Source organism: Pseudorasbora parva, chromosome 2 (genome assembly GCF_024679245.1).
Source record: "Pseudorasbora parva isolate DD20220531a chromosome 2, ASM2467924v1, whole genome shotgun sequence".
NCBI classification, from domain to species: domain Eukaryota; kingdom Metazoa; phylum Chordata; class Actinopteri; order Cypriniformes; family Gobionidae; genus Pseudorasbora; species Pseudorasbora parva.
The window spans coordinates 16025027-16039564 of record NC_090173.1 but is presented as its reverse complement, the minus strand read 5'-3'; the positions used below and the strand labels follow the sequence as shown (position 1 = coordinate 16039564).

The 14538-nt window shown below is 37.6% G+C and overlaps 2 gene segments (V, D, J or C); both read left to right on the top strand.

Moving 5' to 3' along the window:
• The first annotated feature begins 216 nt into the window (after positions 1-216).
• Positions 217-7260, top strand: LOC137048746 (Ig lambda chain C region-like). The segment is given in 3 exon segments: positions 217-338; positions 5343-5377; positions 6826-7260. Coding segments are annotated over 3 exon segments (474 nt in total).
• A 3885-nt stretch (positions 7261-11145) lies between these two features.
• On the top strand, positions 11146-13326 carry LOC137048739 (Ig lambda chain C region-like). The segment is given in 3 exon segments: positions 11146-11150; positions 11222-11256; positions 12893-13326. Coding segments are annotated over 3 exon segments (357 nt in total).
• Positions 13327-14538: the final 1212 nt, after the last annotated feature.

Sequence of the window (14538 nt, the reverse complement as noted above, 5' to 3'; positions counted from 1 at the left end):
ACGTGTTTGGACTTGGCAAAACAGAAAGGTGTTCATCTTACAACTTTTCAAGATGTTTATGACTTCATGAAAGGAGATGGAGGCGAGCACTTGAGAACGTTACTACCAGAAGTCACAAAGCTTTTGAAACTGGCTCTAACTGTCCCTGTAACATCTTGTTGCTCAGAGAGGTCATTTTCTGGGATGCGCCGACTGAAAACGTATCTACGGTCAACAATGGGGCAAGCCCGACTAAATCACATCGTTATTATGAACTCTCACAAAGAAGAGGCTCGACAGCTGGACCTGGACATCATCGCTGATAATTTCATCAAGCACACTGCTGTACGCAGAGACAGGTTCCTCCTGAAGAATTAACCACTATGGTGAGTTAACAAATCTAACTTTTACTGTGTGGACTTGTGTGACATTGATTCTTAATTTCCCACAAAGCGGTTATGTCTCAGTTAAACTTTTCATCTCCAATCCTGTCGTATTTGTGAGAAGTGACGCTGTCCTGATTTGAAAGATATGCTACTTTACGGCTTTATTGTCAAGTAAATAGGTGTGTGTGTTCGTGTCGGCCGCTGTCCTAACGTTCTGAACTGCCAAAAATGTTTGACTACTTTTTTACGTCTTTTTTTTAAAGGCTGCGTGCGCCCATATGAGCACCCACGGAGGAAAACATAAATCAGTGCCTATGATCACCGCATATCGTGTTTAATTTACCCCACAACAAACAACTCTATATTTTAAATATTAAAAACATTTAAAACAACCTAAATACACCTATATACATGTAGAATGTTGCATTAAACAGTTTCGTAAAGGAAAAAAATAAATAATAAATACACTCCATAGTGGATTCCAAGTGATCAAGGGCTTAGAGTGTTCCAGTTCAGTCCCTTGCAAAGTTTCCGCCAGTAGTGGGCACTCATGCAGCGCAAGCAATGACACACATCTGAGTGAAGGAGACTGAGGGAAGTTAACATATGTAGTGTCATAACTACATCTCTGACGTTTATAACAAACGAAACAGTTTGGAAATAGGTTGAAAATTAATAGTTATGGCTATTTAAAAGTACATGCATCATTAAAACACACTGTTACGAGTGAGCGAGCTGCCTGTGACAAGATGGGCGCAAGTTGCGGACGGCGACCTCCATTGGCCAACAGCGCACACGAGACATCTAGCCTTTATTTTGGATATCTACAGGGAGTGCAGAATTATTAGGCAAATGAGTATTCTGACCACATCATCCTCGTTGTGCATGTTGTCTTACTCCAAGCTGTATAGGCTGGAAAGCCTACTACCAATTAAGCATATTAGGTGATGTGAATCTCTGTAAAGAGAAGGGGTGTGGTCTAATGACATCAACACCCTATATAAGGTGTGCATAATTATTAGGCAACTTCCTATCCTTTGGCAAAATGGGTCAAAAGAAGGACTTGACAGGCTCTGAAAAGTCAAAAATAGTGAGATATATTGCAGAGGGATGCAGCAGTCTTAAAATAGCCAAGCTTCTGAAGCGTGATCATCGAACAATCTTTCATTTTCAATTTCATTGAAAATAGTCAACAGGGTCGCAAGAAGCATGTGGAAAAACCAAGGTGCAAAATAACTGCCCGGTGAACTGAGAATAGTCAAGCGTGCAGCTGCCAAGATGCCACTTGCCACCAGTTTGTACATATTTCAGAGCTGCAACATCACTGGAGTGCCCAAAAGCACAAGGTGTTCAATACTCAGAGACATGGCCAAGGTAAGAAAGGCAGAAAGTCGACCACCACTGAACAAGACACACAAGCTGAAACGTCAAGACTGGGCCAAGAAATATCTCAAGACTGATTTTTCTAAGGTTTTATGGACTGATGAAATGAGAGTGAGTCTTGATGGGCCAGATGGATGGGCCCGTGGCTGGATTGGTAAAGGGCAGAGAGCTCCAGTCCGACTCAGACACCAGCAAGGTGGAGGTGGAGTACTGGTTTGGGCTGGTTTCATCAAAGATGAGCTTGTGGGGCCTTTTCGGGTTGAGGATGGAGTCAAGCTCAACTCCCAGTCCAACTGCCAGTTTCTGGAAGACACCTTCTTCAAGCAGTGGTACAGGAAGAAGTCTGCATCCTTCAAGAAAAACATGATTTTCATGCAGGACAATGCTCCATCACACGCGTGGCCAAGTACTCCACAGCGTGGCTGGCAAGAAAGGGTATAAAAGAAGAAAATCTAATGATATGGCCTCCTTGTTCATCTGATCTGAACCTCATTGAGAACCTGTGGTCCATCATCAAATTTGCGATTTACAAGGAGGGAAAACAGTACACCTCTCTGAACAGTGTCTGGGAGGCTGTGGTTGCTGCTGCACGCAATGTTGATGGTGAACAGATCAAAACACTGACAGAATCCATGGATGGCAGGCTTTTGAGTGTCCTTGCAAAGAAAGGTGGCTATATTGGTCACTGATTTGTTTTTGTTTGGTTTTTGAATGTCAGAAATGTATATTTGTGAATGTTGAGATATTATATTGGTTTCACTGGTAAAAATAAATAATTGAAATGGGTATAAATTTGTTTTTTGTTGTTAATTATGCACAGTAATAGTCACCTGCACACACAGATATCCCCCTAAAATAGCTAAAACTAAAACTTCCAAAAATATTCAGCTTTGATATTAATGAGTTGTTTGTGTTCATTGAGAACATGGTTGTTGTTCAATAATAAAATTAATCCTCAAAAATACAACTTGCCTAATAATTCTGCACTCCCTGTATGTTTTTTAGGACAGAGGAAACAGCGCTGTACAGATAAGTCAATTGTGTGAAAAATACTGTGTTTTTTTTACACGCGAAACATGAACTCATGTTATATTACACACTGTCAACATAATCAAAGCTTCGAGAACACGCAAAGAACGGGGCCTTTAAAATAACCAGAAACGCGAGAATGAATCAGATTTTTTGTTGTTTTTATTATGTTCAATGTAAACAGCGATTGATAATGGAGTGTATCTCTATCTCTGGTACGTTAACAAGTCACGTTGAGGCTCGCGCTGCCTGTCTCGTTGTGAGAGACATTCGTCGAAACAAATCAAAACAAGCGAGCAGCAATATAAACTTACAGAAGAAGCATACTGGGGTAAAACTGAGTTTTTTTTTGTAGTTGTTGATATTTATGATTTATGATATTGTTAATAACACAAGTCGACTTTGCAATCGTGAATTGTGTAGCATGAATGGTGTAGCCTAGCTCAATAAACAAGAAATGCTAATTAATATTAAGTTACTTAAATTTTTGATCCAAACAACCTTTTTTTTGGTCCATTTCACTCAGCAACACTCAGAAAAAAGTGTTTTGTTACTAAATGATTCAGCGTTTTGAATGAATCATTTGAATAAACGACTCAATGACTCACTTATGAAGACGATCACTTGCTGCCCCCTAGTGGCGGTTATGTTTAAAAGTATGATTGCATGTTTTATTTAGAACATTAATCTTATAACATTAATTATTGCAGCTGTATTTTTTGCAGTTTACATTATTTAATTTGATTGGTAACAGCCTAGTGTTTTTACTATTATAACTGAATTCATTAATCAAATGGAAGAATTTAACATGAAAGATGATGCCTTCATTTAATAAGATTTACAAAAATTACGCCCTGGGGTGAATATCACAAATATGCAGATTTAGGACTATGTAAAAGCTGTCAGAACACTGATGAGAATATTACTACAGAATCAATATATGTATACCCAACCCGATCACACATAAATGCGTATAAATAGTACGAGTGTGCAATGTCGTGGAATGTATACACCAGTATGTATAATACGCCATAAAATGCGTATCATATGCACGCGAAAAACAGCGTGCCATAGACACGCCAAAATGTGTTTTTCTCATACTATTTATACGCATTTTTGTGAGAATACCCTGGTATACCACCAATTTAATTTAATTTAATTTGATTAAATTAATGTTTAAGTTGATATTTACAAGAAATATTGTAACTGTTAATAACTTTTAACTGCTGTAAAAAGCACCTTATTTGTTTAAAGTGTTTGCAAACCATGTGTTATTGCACTTTTGTTCATTTAGCAGCACTTTGTATTCATTATTGAATTTTGCGCATACTGCGATTAATCACAATTAATCACATAAAATCATAATATAGTATTAAATATTTTAATCATTGCCCAGCACTAGTTTAAAGTTAGCAGTTAAAATTTTATTTTTTATTCTTAAAAATGTTTTGTGAATCTGGCCCCAGATTGTTTTTTCCACACAAAAAAATGTGTGTGTGTTTTCAGTATTTAAAAAACTGGCTCCAATCATAGCACAATATGTGTGTGTGTCTAAATCAGCAGTTCCTCTTTCACTGAAGGGGTTTTTGTACGGCTCTGTATCACTGTGTAAATGGTGAGTCATAATACTGCTGACAGTAATAATCTCCTGCATCTTCAGGCTGGACATTTCTAATATTGAGCATGAAGTTTGTTCCTGATCTCCCATCAGTGAATCTCTCAGAAACTCCAGACACTTTGCTACCAACACTAGAGAACAGGAGTTTGGGTGTTTGTCCAGGTTTCTGGTGATACCAGGCTAAACTGGATGTAAAACTAGAACTGCTGAACCTGCAGTTGAGAGTGACGCTGCTTCCCACAGACGCCAGATTCACGGATGGACTCTGAGTCAGAATGATCTCAGCAAAACAACCTGCATCAAAGAACCATCAGTCAGTGTTACAGTCAAACACACCACACATGAGAAGAATCTCACAACATTTATAAAGCACTTCTAGATTCAGCATTAATCTCACCAGCAAGAGAAAGCAGTAGAGAGCAGATAATCAGAGCGTTTGCAGTCATCTTTGCTAAGAACGAGTGAGAAAAGACGAGACCTGCTGTTTACAGTCCTGACCGGCGGACAGTCCGTCTTAAATAAAGGAGTGGCGCACATATTCAAAGCTGCTTCCTTTCAGAGGAAAATCTGTCACACTGATTTAAAAATAAATAAATACAGTTTAAAAAGATATCAAATGTCATTTATCCACTTATTGAGATTATGTGTCTGTATAAACTGATATTTCTCAATAGTTTCCTATATGCTGAAGATTTCTAATGAACATTCATTAGTTGATCATCAGTGAATCAACTGGAGTTCAGTTTGAAGGCTAATGTTTAAACATAGAATCATATATTACATCATTTTTCCTTTTTGTTAAAATAAATAAATGTGTAATTTCACTGAATTGAGCACAATATCATATCAAACTAAAGCTGTTGTTTTGGAGATGCAGTGAACTGCAGCCACTGAAGCGTTCAGGAGGTTTTTGTTCATCTGCTCTATTAGTTTGTATCACTGTGAAGAACTTTCGGCGGCGGCACCAGACTGGATGTTGGCAGTAAGTAAATAATCAAACCATTTTAATTCACTATGCTGTCTTATTTAGTCATTTAATTCATGCATTAAAACATTTATATTTTACTTTGTATTCGGGGAATCATTTAATAAGTAATATGTTTTTCTTATAGTTTTGTATTTGAGAGTTGACACTACAGACACATACTGTACAGGTCTTTCCAAAAACAGCTTTTGAACATTTCCACCGTTATTGGACAGGAAAATACATAAATAAAAAATACCCATAACATATCTATATTCAAAATGTATTTTAGGCAAGTATAGATTTTTCAATCCACTTTGAACTAAACAATTGTAAAAAATCATTCATGATAAAGTAACAATGTCAAATTTATCAAAATGTCATTTGGCCGACAGATATTGCAGCACATTCCAATTTGACATTTATGAAAAATATTTTATACCTCCTTTGTGGAAAAAGTACAATTTAGGATACTTTACAAAATTAATATACTTTTAACAGAACAAACATAAGTGTGAACTAAATGTAATATTTCCGGACACTTAATTGCATGTTATTTTTTTGTTTGTTTGTTTGTTTGTTTGTTTGTTTTATTGTTTTTTGTTTTTTACCCTCTTAAGTAGTTCTTAGTACTTTAAGTATCTTCATATGTAATTTCATAATTATTATTTATTTTGTCTTTGAAGTATGGTTAAAGTTACTGCTGAATCGACACGATTCTTTTTACAAACTAAAAGATACTTTAAAGTCATTTCTATTGACTTTTGTCTGATGTGTTTTTGAATATTGTGATTACACATTTTTTAAAGATGAAGCTGCAATTAAACACATTTAAGTATATTTACTTTAAGTGTAATCTTGAATAACACACTGCAGTAAAAATGTAAATCAATCATCTTTACATCTGCTTTAGATGTACAATCTTTACATGATTATTAAAACACAATGATTTTGTGTTTTGGATTAATTTGCCATCAGTGCACTTAAGTCTACTTAAGTGTGTTAAGAAACACATTAACGAAAGTGTGCTCTCTTTAAGTGGCCTTTTATTTCATGAATATTATATTATATGTTAATAAAGAAAAAATATATAAGTGCTCATTCCATAAAATTATATGCATTTCTTTTCCCACAAGAGCTGAGAACACAGTAACATGTACCTTCATTACTGTAGCTGACTCTTGTTTGAATGAAAGTTAGGGTGGTTGTGTTGTGTTCACTTGTCACCCAAAAGCTATTATATATATAATGTTAGTGTAATTTTAGTTTAGAGGACTGAATTCACATAATGTATTCTAACAGTGTAAACATGCTTCCCATATATATGTAATTTAAAAAAAAAATGTTTAACATTCTCTGTTTAAACTGATGGTGGAAATGTTGTCTGTCTCACTCATCTGTAATAAAATGTGTTAAGATGTCTGTTAAGAGAGTTGTCTGTTGTCCCGCTGCTCTTCTTCTCTCAGGCACCACTCCTCCTAAAGTGACCATCCTGCGCCCGTCCAGTGCAGAGATCTCCTCTCTGAACTCGGCGACACTGCTGTGTGTGGCCAGCGAGGGCTTCCCGTCAGACTGGAGCCTGAGCTGGAAGGTGGACGGGAGCAGCAGGTCTCAGGAGAGCAGCGCTGGGCTCCTGCAGAAGGACGCTCTGTACAGCTGGAGCAGCAGCCTGACTCTCTCTGAGCAGGAGTGGATGAAGAGCGTCTCAGTGAGCTGTGAGGCCACACGGAGCGGCCAGCCTGCAGTCACTGCACGACTGAGGAGAGATCAGTGTTCAGAGTAGATCCGCTCAGTCTCTCCTCTGGCTGAGGTCTCGCTTCTGCTTCTCTGATCTCATTCACACAAGAGCCTGCTATGATTTTCTGTTACAACTGAAATTAAATAAACAATATTGTGCCTGTCTTTGAGTCCTTTTGTATGATTTGAGAAAAAAAAAACATTGTTTTTCATCATTTATTATTTTATATAGTCCTGCTGTTATAAATCAATGCTTAGAAGTGCAAATATTCCATTAAATTGTCTTGTAATATAATGTAGCTTCTCAAATCTTTTGATGTGATCTGCATCAAACAAACAATAAAAAAAAAATTAAATAGATGGAGTCACATTGTAAGACTTCCCTATAAAGTATTTCAACTCAAATACCAAATACATTTCAGTCAGTGAAGCATGACAACACCTGCACAGTGAATTAAGAAACGGGAAAGTCATCTTGAAACAACATTTGCAAGTGTTGCTATTTTTAACAAAAACTAAAACTTCTCAGTAATTGAAATTAATTGAATGAATATTGACTGAAATCATTGCACTGTAAAACCTAACAGTAACATGTATTAAATAAAAATGAGTTCATTGCACTTAAATATTACTGAAAGTTATATGGACACAATGACTGAAACTGAATGAGTTATAGTTAATGTAAAGTTCCTGGCATGATCATTTCCTAAAAATTGTGTAAATGTATGTGATGAAGTGATAAGCGAGCATTACTGATGAACACCTGCTGTTAACAAGAATCACTGAAGGAAAGAGAAATACAAGAACTACAACTTCAGCCACTGCTAAATCAACTAACGATAAAAAAGGCTCATTAAACCTCAAAACACATTTTTTTAAGATGTAAACAGATATGTACAGGCTGCACATTGCTGAAAATACTAAAAGCACTTATTTTACCAAGCAGTGAAAATTGGATATTTTTGCAATTTTCTGAGCAATTTTGTTCTTCCAGGTTTAAAAGCAAAATTCAGTAATCTTTTTCCGTACCAAAAGTGGTTATTTGTAAATAATAGATTATATTCACTAACAATACTTTCTTTGCATATATCAGACATTCTGAATTGTATTTTTTAATATACATCATAGAGGAAAAAAATAGACACACAGAGACATCAAGAATCAGCAAAAAACAGAGACACGCTTCATGCCGTAATGCATTCTGGGAGCCACCATAGTATAAAACGTCATGACTCCCAGCATGCATTGCGACATGAAGCATGTCACCATTGTTGAGATTCATGTGCTGATTATTGATTTCTGCTTGTGTCTAATTTCCTACAATACATTTAAAAATCCAAATAGTGTTTATTTCCATAAAATATAATCTATTGATAACAAATAACCACTTTTCTTTAGAGATAAGATTAGTGAATTATTTTACTTCAGTCAGAACCACTTAAATAAAAAAAATACCAGAGAAAAACTTTTTAGTCACCTTTAATTGGCATGTTTTGCTAAAGTTACATTTTGCAATATGGCCAATATGGCAATCCCCTGTCCTTATTCTGAGCTCCATGAAAAGCTTAGGCAGGGAACAGCACCAGCTTTTGGGAACGATCATCCCATGTTATAAACTGGAAGAGCAGCGTAAAATCCAAAACAGCCCATACCAGTAATCCTCCCTGGCTCTTCCTGCTAAATCGAAGAGCCAGCAGAGCCTTAGGGACCTTTCAGACACCCAATGACTTTGCTGGAGGGATGATATCCTCAAGTGTCTGGAGCACATACCCCTAATCCAGACTACAGACGAACCCAGATCCCAGCCCTTCACCTCCCCAATCGACAGCACCTGAGCCCCCCACAGACTGGAAGCTCCCGCCTGTCGTGACGAGCCTGAACCCGAGGAAGGGAAGACAGAGCACGCCATCGCCCTGGAACTGAAGCAGCTTGAGGAGTCTGACGAGGGGTGTGAGTCGGCATCATCGTCCATCACCATGGGAGTCCTCACTGAGTTCAAGGGGATGGAAGCGAGCTCCAGCTTACACTAAAAGAGTGAGTACCAGCTGGACATTATGGACAGTTTTGAGTTTGAAATGTGTGGAGAGATAAATTGCCTGTGTCCATTGATCTCATCTGAGATTTCGTCTTCAGTCTTGTTAGCCCCGTCTAGCCTCCCTCTCTCACCACCACTTCAAACTGCCATCAAGAATGCTCTGTTTTTCGGTGGATTTTGTTCTGTACTCCAGATTTTTCACCAGTCCTCAGTCAGTCAGTTATCCCAGCCATCCATGGCCCTCGATGCATCATCGACCCCCTCTCAGTGGTGTGGCAACACCGTGGAACCTCCTCCGCCCGTGTGTCATGGGCTTCTGCCTCCAGCCTCAGAGCGTGCTGGCCCATCTCAACTGGCCGTCCAGACTCCTACGCCTTCGCTCCTCACCCCCTCAACTCCAGGTTTGGACCATCAGTCCTTTGGCCTTACTGGGATCCCTCTGTCATGTCGGCTCCACCTCAGTCTGAGATCGCCATGTCTTCACTGCAGACTTTTGGGCTGTTCGCTGCACTCCGGCCCTCCACCTCTTCAGCTCCGGCAAGCTCCGCCTTCCCTTAGGCTCCACCTCCGCCCTAAGTCATATCGGCTCATCCTCAGCCCTCAGGATCCCCACTTACATTTTGGGAGATCATCGCTGCAGCCTGGAAGTCTGTGGCGAAACCAGGATGATGTGAGATCAAGACGGAGATGGACGAACGAGGAAGTCCGAGTGATGGCGGACCACGGTGGAGCTGAGGGAGCGTCACTCCGAGCCAAGGCAGAGTCAAAGGACTGACAGGCCGAGGTGGAGGAATGGGCCTGGAGGTGGAGCCAGATAATCTGCTTCACAGAGCTGTGCTTTCAATAACAGTGTTGAGAAAAAATATAAAAACATTCTTAGGAAGAATTTTTTGGGAATACAAAAAATTTTAAACTATAAAAGTTTAAGGTTAATAATAATAAGATAGCAGTTACGATACATTGTATTCTTAAAAAAAAATTGTGAATCTGGCCCCAGATTGTTTTTTCAATTTCTTATTTGTGTTTTCAGCATTTAAAAAACAGTCTCCAATCATAGCACAATATGTGTGTGTGTGTCTAAATCAGCAGTTCCTCTTTCACTGAAGGGGTTTTTGTACGGCTCTGTATCACTGTGTTAATGGCCAGTTATAATGCTGCTGACAGTAATAATCTCCTGCATCTTCAGGCTGGACATTTCTAATATTGAGCATGAAGTTTGTTCCTGATCTGCCATCAGTGAATCTCTCAGAAACTCCAGACACTTTGCTACCAACACTATAGAACAGGAGTTTGGGTGTTTGTCCAGGTTTCTGGTGATACCAGGCTAAACTGGATGTTAGACCAGTGCTGCTGGACCTGCAGATGAGAGTAACGCTGCTTCCCACAGACGCCAGATTCACGGATGGACTCTGAGTCAGAATGATCTCAGCAAAACAACCTGCATCAAAGAACCATCAGTCAGTGTTACAGTCAAACACACCACACATGAGAAGAATCTCACAACATTTATAAAGCACTTCTAGATTCAGCATTAATCTCACCAGCAAGAGAAAGCAGTAGAGAGCAGATAATCAGAGCGTTTGCAGTCATCTTTGCTAAGAACGAGTGAGAACAGACGAGAGCTGCTGTTTACAGTCCTGACCGGCGGACAGTCCGTCTTAAATAAAGGAGTGGCGCACATATTCAAAGCTGCTTCCTTTCAGAGGAAAATCTGTCACACTGATTTAAAAATAAATAAATAAATACAGTTTAAAAATATATCAAATGTCATTTATCCACTTATTGAGATTGTGTGTCTATAAACTGATATTTCTCTCTAGTTTCCTATATGCTGAAGATTTCTAATGAACATTCATTAGTTGATCATCAGTGAATCAACTGGAGTTTACATTGTAATGTTTAAACATAAAACCATGTATTACGATACTTTTTCCCTTTTTAAAAAATGAAATGTGTAATGTTTTTTATGAATTGTAATTGAGCACAATATCAAACTAAAGCTGTTGTTTTGGAGATGCAGTGAACTGCAGCCACTGAAGCGTTCAGGAGGTTTTTGTTCATCTGCTCTATTAGTTTGTATCACTGTGAAGAACTTTCGGCGGCGGCACCAGACTGGATGTTGGCAGTAAGTAAATAATCAAACCATTTTAATTCAGTCCAGTGCTGTCATATTTAGTCATATTTTATTACATTATACATTGAATTTGTTACTGTCTTGTGGATCAAAAATATACTATTTGATAATCTTAAATATAGTGTTGGTTTATATGGGAGAGTAAATCTACAGACACATACTACACAAGTCTTAACTACAAAAAGATTTTGAAAATTTTCCTCATTATTGTCCAGGAAACGAGATATATTGGACCAGAGGTGAACAGTAACTAAGTACATTTAATTAAGTACTGTACTTAACACTTTTTGTGTATCTGTACTTTACTTGAGTATTATATTTTCTGGAAATTTTTGACTTTTACTTCACTAGATGTGAAAGACAAATATCGTACTTTTTTCTACAATACATTTCTATCAAAGTCAAAAATTGTTCCTGTAGCAGCTTTGGAAGCTTCTTTAAAAGGTGTTTAGGTTTTTGCAGAAAGCCTTTCAGGAATCACTCTTGTAGAGTCTCGTGAAGTTCAATGATTTCACAGCATTTTTTGAACACTAATTTATAGATTATAGCAAAATGGAAGGCGGATGTCAAAATGTTCATTTTGGCAAGTATTCGCATAAACAACGTTGATTATGTCTTAAGTGAATGTAAACAGTTGTGAGAATATCAGATGTGTATCAGTGTATTGGATCCGTGCGTTCGCCATAAAGTGACAGCAGCTTTGTAAAGGGCTTTGTAACTTTTATACAAGTTTAAGTTAGTTTAAGGTAGTCGTATGCTAGTATGTCAGATGGAGAATCACTGACTGGCTTAAACCATGATGGCATAGTTTACATTCATACAACAACAAAGAAATAATGGGCTGACATTAAAAAAAGAAATGTACTTTTGATACTTAAGTACTTTTGAACACAAATACTTCTGTACTCTTACTTACTCTATACCTTATGTTTTACAATTTTCACTTGTAATGGAGTAATATTTGACCAGTAGTGCTGTTACTTTTACCCAAGTAATGAAGTTGTGTACTTTGTCCACCCCTGTATTGGACAAATATTGGCATACTGGAGCATGAGAAGAATGTTTTTGAAATGGGAAATACTACTAGTTAGTATAAGTAAGCAAGTAAATAAATAAAAAACATAACATACCTGAATTCAAAATGTTCTACAGGCTATTGAAATTGTAATAAATTGTATAGAACATATAAAATATATTTTACACCTCACTTGTGAAAAAAAGTTAAATTTAGGATACATTAGGAGTACTTATTAAAATAAAAATATAAAATACTTTAACAGAACATACTTAAGTGTGAACTAAATGTAGTTTTTGAACGGTTAATTGCATTTATTAAAAAAACATATATATTGTAGCTTAAGAAAGATAATATAAAGTGTGATTAGCTGAAGATTGCTTTTTTAAACCAGTTAATCAGCACTTAAATGAAAAGCATAATTAAGTTAAGTTAAGAAACAGTCATGAAAGTGTATTTTGCTTTAAGTGGACTTAAGCGGCCTTTTATTACATTACATTCTCTGTTTAAACTGATGGTAGGAATGTTGTCTGTCACACTCATCTGTAATAAAATGTGTTAAGATGTCTGTTAAGAGAGTTGTCTGTTTTCCCGCTGCTCTTCTTCTCTCAGGCACCACTCCTCCTAAAGTGACCATCCTGCGCCCGTCCAGTGCAGAGATCTCCTCTCTGAACTCGGCGACACTGCTGTGTGTGGCCAGCGAGGGCTTCCCGTCAGACTGGAGCCTGAGCTGGAAGGTGGACGGGAGCAGCAGGTCTCAGGAGAGCAGCGCTGGGCTCCTGCAGAAGGACGCTCTGTACAGCTGGAGCAGCAGCCTGACTCTCTCTGAGCAGGAGTGGATGAAGAGCGTCTCAGTGAGCTGTGAGGCCACACGGAGCGGCCAGCCTGCAGTCACTGCACGACTGAGGAGAGATCAGTGTTCAGAGTAGATCCGCTCAGTCTCTCCTCTGGCTGAGGTCTCGCTTCTGCTTCTCTGATCTCATTCCCACAAGAGCCTGCTATGATTTTCTGTTACAACTGAAATTAAATAAACAATATTGTGCCTGTCTTTGAGACCTTTTGTATGATTTGAGAGGGAAAAAAACCCATTGTTTTTCATCATTTATTATTTTATATAGTCCTCCTGATATAAATCAATGCTTAGAAGTGCAAATATTCCATTAAATTGTCTTGTAATATAATGTAGCTTCTCAAATATTTTGGTGTGATCTGCATCAAACAAACAATAAAAAAAAAAAAAAATAGATGGAGTCACATTGTAAGACATGTTGACTTCCCTATAAAGTATTTCAACTCAAATACCAAATACATTTCAGTCAGTGAAGCATGACAACACCTGCACAGTGAATTAAGAAACGGGAAGGTCATCTTGAAACAACATTTGCAAGTGTTGCTATTTTTAACAAAAACTAAAACTTCTCAGTAATTTAAATTAATTGAATGAATATTGACTGAAATCATTGCACTGTAAAACCTAACAGTTACATGTATTAAATAAAAATGAGTTCATTGCACTTAAATATTACTGAAAGTTATATGGACACAATGACTGAAACTGAATGAGTTATAGGAAATGTAAACTTCCTAGCATGATTATTTCCTAATAATTCTGCTAATTTACGTGATTACGTGATAATTTGATAAAAAAGGGTCATTAAACCTCAAAACACATTTTTTGGCCAAGACCAAAGAGCTGTCCAAAGACACTAGAGACAAAATTGTACACCTCCACAAGGCTGGAAAGGGCTATGGGGAAATTGCAAGCAGCTTGGTGAAAAAAGGTCCACTGTTGGAGCAATCATTAGAAAATAGAAGAAGCTAAACATGACTGTCAATCTCCCTCAGACTGGGGCTCCATGTAAGAGACATCAAGAATCAGCACATGGATCTATAAAACGGAGACACGCTTCATGCCGTAATGCATTCTAGGAGCCACCATAGTATAAAACGTCATGACTCCCAGCATGCATTGGGGCATGAAGCATGTCATCATTGTTGAGATTCATGTGCTTATTTTTGATTTCTGCTTGTGTCTAATTTCCTACAATACATTTAAAAATCAAAATAATGTCCATTTCCATTAGTCTATTTGTCTATTGATAACAAATAACCACTTTTCTTCAGGGATAAGATTAGTGAATTATTTTACTTCAGTCAGGACCACTTAAGTCCAAAAATACCATAGACAAACCTTTTAGTCACCTTTTATTGGTGTGTCTTGCTAAAGTTACATTTGGCAATATTGCAATTCCCTGTCC